This window comes from Sinohyriopsis cumingii, chromosome 5 (assembly GCF_028554795.1).
Source record: "Sinohyriopsis cumingii isolate HCF-2022 chromosome 5, ASM2855479v2, whole genome shotgun sequence".
Taxonomy (NCBI): domain Eukaryota; kingdom Metazoa; phylum Mollusca; class Bivalvia; order Unionida; family Unionidae; genus Sinohyriopsis; species Sinohyriopsis cumingii.
The window spans coordinates 41,899,123-41,909,358 of NC_142965.1; the positions used below are offsets into that span (position 1 = coordinate 41,899,123).

Sequence of the window (10,236 nt, forward strand, 5' to 3'; positions counted from 1 at the left end):
AACAGTGATGTCGGTTGGAAGCTAATTTGGAAATAAATATCGAGTTATATTATTATTTCAAGGTCTCTCAATTTGTTAAGAGAAATTTAATTTCAAAGGAACACATTTTATATTCATTGAAGACGAAATTGACCGATGATTACAAAGATACAAAACCAACTAAACGAATACTCTTCTTTCACATTGAAATATAAAACTCAAGAATGCGAGACACAACATATCATTAAAGTTGTACTTGCAATATGTTGAAGACCGAAAGATGCACAAATGTGTATTTGTTTGAACAAACGTTTTGTTACAATTTTGAATACTACTGAATATAAGATTTAGGTACAAGATAATAATAGTTTCATTAAACAGGTCCACAACCTATGAAACAAGTCAACAGTCAAAATATGTTCGAACCAAAATTTATTTTTTTTAAATGAAAAATATGTATGTCATTCACCACTAGGACAATAGCAAATGGATGTGTGGTGCTTGAATGGTTGAGAAACGAGAAAAAGGTATTCAAACAGATTTATGGTAGTGAAATAACTAGCATAATCAACCTGTTGGCTCTTTCTTATCTATCACAGAAATCATTAGATCAGCTGACAATGTTCTCCAAGAGCCAAAGATTTATTGTACAGTTTTGATGTTAATCTAGCAAGTATGTGTGTATTCTCATAATGCATCTCAGGTCATAATTCTGTGAAATTCAGATATTATGTAATGTAAATTGTTTTATGTCAATGACATTATATGTTTTATTTGAAATCATTGTTATATGGTTAAAAAAAGAGAAAATATAATAAACACGAAATGTGTATACAGGTTTAGATCAACTGTGATCCATGTTTGTGTGTGAAATTCATTAATGATATCCCACAAGGAAGTGTTGCCACCAACCCTGCTTAGTTTAGTAGATGCTGCAAAGTCCATATCAAACTGAAACCGATATCTTTAAAAACTTGAGTTTCAGAAATGTAAATGACGAATCTCATTAAATAATGTGCTAAGTTGCTTGATTAAGGTGAGTTAACCAACTGAATGCATTCCACTGAGATATAATACAAGGGAACGATGAAATACATATATTCGTTTATTTTTAAAATAAAGATCTGAAATATGTTTATCTGCGATAAAATCCTGCTTTGATAACTAAACCATTAGTGTTTTTAACATTATTGACTTGTACGTATATATGAGCCTCTGGCTATTTTCGAGTTTTTGGGGTGTTATGTTATCACAAACTTTCAGAAAAAAAGCGTAACCAACCTTATTATATTCCACTCCCCCATTTCTGTACTCATAGAATATTAAGCTGTAAACATTTATGTTTCAGAGTTAAAGCGTTCGTGGATCAAACCAGATCGTAATCACCTTACCAACGCAAATCAAATCAAAACCTTGGATTCTGAACTAGTAGCCATAAGAAAAAAAACTTTTATTGTCTTCATGGATCTTCACTCGTTACCAGCAATGAATGATACCAAAGCCGTAGAAATCTCTGATGGAGATTTGGTTTGGTCCTATGTCTACCTGGTTATAGCCATGGCAATTGGAATTCCAGGGAATTCTTTGATTTTGCTTGTTGTCTCTTCTGTTCATTTAAAGAGCGATATAGACATTTATATCCTATCCTTAGCAGTAAACGATTTGGCGTTTTGTTGTTTGTGTATGCCTACTGACATCGTGCTTTTCACTGGCTACTTGGAATCGTTTAACGCTAGATCCGTGGCCAATATATTCTGCAAGTCCAAAGTTTACATACGATGTGTCCTGTCTACAACAGAATCACTTATTATATGCTTGATAGCTTTAGATAGATATTACAGAGTGGTGAGGCCACACAGCAAGTTTTTCCTGTCATCAAATGCAAAGGCCGGAAGTATTGGATGCTTTTTTATTGCTGTATTTATTGCAGTTCCTAATGTAATTATTGCATGGGATGCCACAGACCTTCAATGCCGTCCGGGAGAGCATGTTTTCTCCAAACTGTATACCATGTTCCTTTGTGTGCTGTCCTTATTTGTGGCAGGTACGATAACATTCTCACATACTTGCATTGCAATGGCAGTACACAGGGCAACTAAAGTAATGAATGTCGACAGGGATATCGACAGAGCTGGCGATGACTTCACTAATGGAACACACAATCCCATAGTACAATTTCAGGCGGACACCAACGTTGCAATCTTCTCTGGAAAACGATCCCAGCTTCTTCGTACTACATTCACATTGTTCATTTTTTCCTTTATTTATGTGTTGTCCTGGTTACCATGTTGGATACAATACATTCTTTACGCAGCTACATCTTACAGGGATGCCTCACTTGATTTTCTTCTCACCAGAGGCTATCACGTAAATGCGTTTGCAAATGCAATAGTGTATATTATCTGCAACTCATCCTTCAGGAAAAAGACCCTTGATACGTGTAGTTGTTTTTATTCATAATCGTAATATTATGATTTAGAAGAGATACGAAGAACGGCTTAATGGGTGTCTTTCTTTATCCGGTGGCCAACAGTATAATGTGCAGTGTTAAGTCGAAAGTTTTTATGCAAAATGACCATCCCCTTTCAAACTGAACAACATTTGATTTTTCGGATACCCGATCTACCCTATGAAAAAGCAAGAAACATGTAAGTTACCTGAACAAATGGAAAGTTTATTTTAGTCATCATCCTATATGCTTTTTATAGAATGAACATCAAAATGACGTTTTCTTGACGTGAAGAAACTGCAGTCTCAACATTTACAATTTATTACGTTTTCCTGATTTCCCCCTACGAGACATGTTTCACCAGTTAAAGAAAAACTGAAAGGAAAAATAAACGTGCAGTTACGTATATTGAATCTGCTCGTACAGATTGAATTTGAACATTGAAGAGATAAATTTAACATTTTCAATATTCCAGGGCTTTTTACATCCTTTCCTATTAACGTTTGTAACTCTTATGTATATCCAAGTATCACTAACCAAATCCATAGTTCGTTATCAGTGCATTAATGTTATGAATATAAAATGCAATAAACATTAAGTACCTGTCTATTTTCTTTATCCGTTCACGTCTACCTTGATATTAGGGCGCATTTCGGATAAATTAAATTGATATCAAATGCATCGTCAAATGATAAAGCCAGAAAGAGTGGTCATTAAATCATGCTTTAATAGTATGTTATTGAAATAGAAACCTATTGAACTCATTCACAAAATTTTGTACAGTCCCTTTTCATGTAATTCACAGATTATCTTAAACATATCCTAAGTGACACGGCAAAAATAGATTACACGAAAGGCACGTCATCTTGAGTGTTTATCTTGTGCAAAGTATATACTGTTACAAATAGTGGCTACAATGAGACTTTATCCAGAAGATTTTATAGTGCGAAAAATGGATAAATTTAAGTTCAAGATACAAACCTGAAAGAGCATAAAGAAACATAGTTTCGGGAATTTAAAAAGCACATTAAAAGAATATATACCGGTGTCGGTTATGGCCTCATGTTCTGCTTTGTTCGGAAGGGAGAATTGCTAGTGGAATGGACTTTGTGATAAAAATGAATTACTCTGATCTGTAAAATAATCTGTGAATTACATGAATTACTTTTAATGGGTACAGCAATGGGTAGTCCCATGGCTCCTTCATACGCTTCCCTTTTCATGGGTAAATTAGAAAAAGATTTTCTTCAAAACGAAAAGTTTAATCCATCTGTTTGGTTTAGATTTTTAGATGACATATTTATGATCTGGAACCAGTCAAATGAAGAACTGAAAAAATGTATTGATCGCCTGAATCATTTTCATCCGACAATTAAATTTACTTATACTGCATCAAGTACGCATGTTTCATTTTTAGATGTAAATGTAATAAAAAATATTGATAACACTATCTCTACAAATATTCATATCAAGGAAACTAATATCCACCAATATGTAGAATATTCTTCATGTCATCCCATGTCATGTAAAAACGGTATACCATATAGCCAGGCCAAAAGATACCGACGCATTATTTCAGATGATTGTCAATTGCAAAATTCTTTGAATAAATTACGAACTTATTTCCAAAATAGAAATTATCCTACATACATAATTGATTCTGCACTGAACAAAGTCTTTAATCTTACTCAACATGAGGCTTTAAACACAGCAGAATGTAAAATAGAGAGAGATATAATTCCTTTCACAATACAATATAATCCTTCATTACCTAATATGGGTCGTATAATTAATAAATAGTATAGTGTCCTAAATTTATCCAATAAAACTAGCGTCAAATCACTTTTCAAAGTTAAACCAGTTCTCGCTTATAGAAGACCCAAGAATTTACAAGATTTTTTAATCAGAACTAAACAGACAGAAAATAAAAAAATACACTTTTCGTCATCTAAATGTAACAGACACCGGTGTTCTCAATGTACAAGCATAAGAGAAAGTACTTCTTTCAGTAGTGCTAATACAAAAGAGGTATTTTCTCTACGCGATAACACTAACTGCATATCAGCTGATGTGATTTATTTATTAACCTGTAAAAAATGTAGCATGCAATATGTTGGACAGACACAACAAGTTTCTAAGAGAATGAATAATCATCGCTTTCATATAAAAAATTATAGAGATCCTCAGTTTTCCTCTAATGTTTCAACACACTTTAACACCAATAATCACTCTCTACTTGATTTTTCTTTCATGCCAATATATATTGTGCATGGTGACATGAATAGACTCATAAAAGAAACTTATTGGATTCATAAGTTAGATACTCTGCATCCTAATGGACTTAATGCTAATGCACTATATAAAATTGTATAATTTAAATTGATATATTGTATATCCTTTATAACAATATCATTATATGTATGACTGTTTGTCTCTAGTTTATTTTAATATTTTACTAGTGTAATGGACGTCATTAGTACCATATGAAAATTCTAATGTTTCGGTCTGAATGCTGCAATTAAATACTAGTGTCTATTTCAATACACTTGCTAACCAAATCCTTCTAAATATCATAAATATGCCCCAAATTTATTTTAATACAGTCATAGTTGAGTCTCCCTTACCATTGATTAGCTATTGTCTTAGCCTCGATTCCCAAATAAAAAGGTCCTGCAGATGGATTATTGGTCACATTTTAAAAACACAAATGTGTCGCTGCAAAAAGTACAATATAAAACTGTCGAATATTTCTCTTGGAAAAGTATCATGGCTGTTTTCGAGACTGTTTTAATTTGCTAACTTTAACTAATAATGTTTGGGCACAAATTCAGTTCCATATGTTGCCCTGCTTTGTTTATGTCTTAGATATCCACGGACGAATATGAATTCTCCTTTCATGCAACACCATTTATTTTAGGTATAAGCCATTTTTGCAATACAGCCGGCATAAGGTATTTATAGTGGTGAAAGAAGACGAATGTCACTGAATTAAGGTAAAATATAAGTTTAGGGCATGATAGCAATTTTTATATGCTTTCTTCGCAGTAGGATCCTTCAGCCAGTGCACCAGGCCGTCGCCTCCCCCGACCCGCTCCATCATCAGGAGATGAATACAACTTTGTAACCGTTGCGTACATTTTCTTACAAATCTGAATCATATTGCAGTGTTTCTCTATCTTTAACGGTGTTGCCGACTCGGGCGATGTCACATATGTCCTGAAATTACTGCACATTTTATAGAGAATGGCATATAGGTAAAGATGTCCCCACCCCTACCCCATGCTAAATGTGACGAAACCAAATTTTGAAAGTGTTGAGCACATCTACAGACCTGTCCTATTCATATTATAAAATATAAAGCCTGTGTCTTACACTCTATCGGAAGAGTTGCATGGCACTTCGCCAGTAGCCACTGACAAGCAGAATCTAAACTCCCTAAGTTTACTGTGAAAAAATGCGATAGATTCTTGACAGAAATAACTAATCCGATGTCATTTAATATCGTATCCTTCATTAATATAGAGGATAAGGAGATATAAATACAAATTAGGACTTAAACTGATGCAAAGTGGGATAATAAAACAAATAATCGGAGATGATGATCCTCATTTAGGTACATCTTGGATATACAGTACCATCGATTATTTGGAAAACAAGAACAAAATAGAAGCCATAGAACACGGAAATTAAACCGTACTGCTCATCTAGAAGAATATCCATTTAAATTATCAGAATTATTCAGAAAAGACAAATACGGATAAAGGATCATAAATTTAGTCAGTTTTCAGGCAAAACATCTGTAGGATAATAACCTAACAGTTTATTTATTTATAACACCTATAGGTCAATACCCTGATAATAACCTAGCAGGGTATTGATCTGTAATAGTTATAATGAATACCGGCCTTTACAGTCATATGTCATAGGATATTTGCAAATAAATCCTAAACAGTTTAAAGTCGTATAAGATTATGTTTTGTTTAAAGCTCTTTGGTTTATTCAGAAATTAATTTGAACAGATATTTCTATCTCAGAATCTTGTTATTAATAGACTTTTTTAGGTTCGTTTACTTTATAAGTGATGTCGTTGCTGATACAGCTATTGTTAAGAAATACTTACTGTCTGGTAAGTTTCGCTATCACTATTCTCAAAATATGATTCATGATTAAGTATAATCCCAAGTGGTCATTCTTACTGATGTCTTTAGATGCTTGCAAGATTGTGGGAATTCAAATCGGATTTCTTATTTGTTATTTAAAAATTCCTACATACGACAGCTGCATAGATTGCATTTTGCGTTCTGCTCTACTATGTGATGGTTTGTTATTAACGAAAGAAAGGTAATTTGGTCACAAACCGCGTTTCATGACGAATATTGAGTTACGTTTCAAAGCGTTTTTCCCTTCCTTGCATTGCAGTTTCAAAATATTTAAATGTACTCACCGCCTCAGCCACCACCATTATTCCCGTCCCAACCTCTACCCCCACCGTCATCTTTCTAGCTGTAACAATCCTTTTCTTATAAATGAATCTGGCATGAAGTTGCTACGTTTGCTATATTTAGAACCAACGTAGAACTTATAAGGTTTTATCGTGACTGTCAATAATCTATACGAGTTTCAGTCCCTTTAAAATAATGGGTATGTCATAATTTGTTTATGTTTCAAATAAGAAACAAACGTTAGCTTTCACAAATCATGCCCAAATAAACACTATTTGTTATCTGTGAAGGCTTAATAGAAAACATAATTACTAATCTAAAAGTCCCAACGTCCTTTCCAGACGTTTGCTTCAACAACTATTAAGGTCATTTTATCCAGATTGGAATGGGTACCTTCTTCCTCTGTACTGCCTATATATATATATATATATATATATATATATATATATATATATATATATATATATAATACCTCTGCAATCTATGTCGATATATACATGGTTCTTTTCTTTGTCGATATTGTATGTCTTCGTTTATTGTCTTAGATCAACGATGCTTTAGCACTACAAATTGTTATCGTCTGGTGTTCAGGCTAGCAACGATAGTCTATAATATAAAACATGAAATTGAGAACTCCAAGTGACCCTGAATTGCAGTTCTTCCTAAACAGAACCTAATACCGACTCTCCAAACAGAACCTAATACCGACTCTCTAAACAGAACCTAATACCGACTCTCTAAACATAATCTAATACCGACTCTCTAAACTGAACCTAATACCGACTCACTGCATCAATTGATGTGCCAGCACGTGCTTGAGCTAAAACGAAAGAATGAATTTCAAAAAAAAGATTCCTTCCTGCGAAAACCGTGCTGGTCATCAACATAGAAAACGAAGAAAACAAACAAAAATATGAGGTAATTTATTCTTTAACTTAGATACCGTCCTTCCACAACCAAGACAGGCATTTACAATCTTTACATTGAAACAATAATTGTTTGAATTGTGGATCTGTTTTGTTCTTGTTGTTCACTAATTATGCTAAAAAGTGGAACATGTTTGACATTAATAACGTAGAGCTTTAGATAACTGTAATCGATGTTTAAACAGACTCGTCAAGATTTAGATGCAATTGCCTCTAATACATATTGCTATTTAAAGTGATTTATATCCAGATGGCATTTTGCTCTCTCGTGTTCTGTAATCCCAGGTCCCGAAGCTGAAAACTACATATCGCAAAGGAACAAATTATGATGAGGTCTGATACAAGAAAATATTTCATGTAAAGGTAACCTGATTGACTGAGTCAGTTGCCATGGCACGATACAAGCAATGCTGGTAATACTTTTTCCATACTGACTTAAGTGTCAAGAACCTACGTTGCAAAACAAAACAAGCTTATAATAGAGCAATATTATATTGATGACGACAATGAGGGTTTCAGATATCCTACACTTTGTTAATTGTTTTCTTGTTTCCTAAAAAAGAAATACAGCTATTGAAAATCAGGCATTAATTATATAAATCCCCCCTTTCTGTAAGTTAAACAACGTGATCAGATACAAAATCCAAAATCAATAAACTCTATTAATGTTCAACAAAACAAAGCTAAGAAGAATGTACTCTAACACAAATAGGACAGAATTATAAAACGTGAATTCCAAACAGGAATCAATATGCTCAAAATTACAAAACACCAAAAACAACAACAAAGAATAAATATAAAAACAAACAAAATATAGACAAACACAAATCGCAGATGAAAAATTATTGATATTAAAAATACTGAAAGAATGGGGTGACAGCAAGTACGCCACATAATTGATGACTATTCTTTAAATATAAACAGAACGAATCAAACTAATGCAAGAGTGGAAAGGCAAAGCTAGAAAGAAATAAGGTAGATAGTATCTACTGCAATAACAGTAAACTAGATAGGCCTCACTTTGCTAAATCCCACAAAAATGAAAGCTTAGCGGTCACAAATTCAGTTGCGGATCGTTTTAAGACGGTCGAGGTCGGAAATAGTTTCTAGTATTCCAATAATTTGAATTACAAGCAGACATTGTGTAGTGAAACAAGCCCCAAGAATGGTTTAGCTTCGTGAAGAAGTAAGGAGAGTTCCTATCAAATGCTCATAATCAAGTTATTCCAACATATATTTAGCAAATTTGTCGGCGGTTTCACATGCATGTATTTTGTAAACACTTTTCCAATAGCTCCCTCTCTATTTCTCCCTCTCTCTCTCTTTATCTATCAAACAGCGTTATGCTTTAAGCATTGCAAACTCATACAAATAATTGACGATATTTGTTAAAGAGTCAGTGTTTTCTGTACATATATGTGCTTTATTTGCATGAATTAAATTTATTACATTACTGAAACTACAAGTAGCCCACATCTTGGTCCTACAGTCCCTTAACGTTGAGACATTTTGGGCAAATGTTTTCAAATGTGGCAGAGCTTGCCTTTGGAAGCATATATACCCATATCTGTAGCTATATATGAAGTTACATTAGCACATGGCCGACGATCCTTACACAGTTTAGGTCACAAATATAGTAATACGGGGCTCAGACGTTATGAATATTAAATCAGGTGCCAATGCTTATAAATGATATATTTTGCTCGTTTGGAACTATGGGAAGGAAAGAAACCATGAATCTAAAGCTTTTGATGACTTTCGTGGCTTTATATTTTACGAAGTTTCATTGAACAAGGATTCTACTATTGTTTATCGCCTCAACAATACATTTCTTTTTCTATATTCGCTGTTTCTAAAGTATCAATTGAGATTTCCGAATCTCTTGTTGAATGTGGCCGAATTAAAACATATGCGCTTTGTCGGAACACATGAGCAGTAAGGAATTTCTTTCTTTGGGGAGAGGGGATACGTACTCGTAGTGACAACTTTTCTGGACGAGAAACTGGTGAGAGTCAGAGTCAGATGGTTTGCAATACAAGTCAGTCTCTATGTTCTCCTCCAGGACGACAGACTATATCCATGAAGATTTTGAATATGTTTAATGATTCCGATCTAAATTTCATCTTAAAATGGAATTAATTGGCAAATTAAAAAACAAATACTATTAAATTGTTGCCGGTTTCAATCCATATTGATTCTGTTTGGCAAGTGAATCTTCACTAGCTGCGAAGTGTATGAGTACCTCATTTGGGGGTTTGGGTTAGATTCTTTGCATGAAAGTATTATTATTCGTCGGTGCCATATTATGTCCCTTGCATTTCCATTGATTTATAAGAATTCTTTGTTGCTGGATACAAAATGTCTGTCTGAATATCTTGTCCAAATGCCTGTGCATATGGTTTGAAATGCAAGTTGGATTGGAGAAGTGTGGGTAATTCCT

General features: G+C 33.7%; 1 protein-coding gene across 1 annotated transcript in view; it reads left to right on the forward strand.

Moving 5' to 3' along the window:
• LOC149799021 (QRFP-like peptide receptor) overlaps window positions 1-4,026 on the forward strand; it is a 55,041-nt gene extending 51,015 nt beyond the window's left edge. The window contains exon 2 of the mRNA XM_089957963.1: window positions 1,328-4,026. Coding sequence (XP_089814089.1) covers window positions 1,328-2,439 — 1,112 coding nt within the window. The 3' untranslated portion in view covers window positions 2,440-4,026. The remainder of the gene's footprint in view (window positions 1-1,327) is intronic.
• Window positions 4,027-10,236: the final 6,210 nt, after the last annotated feature.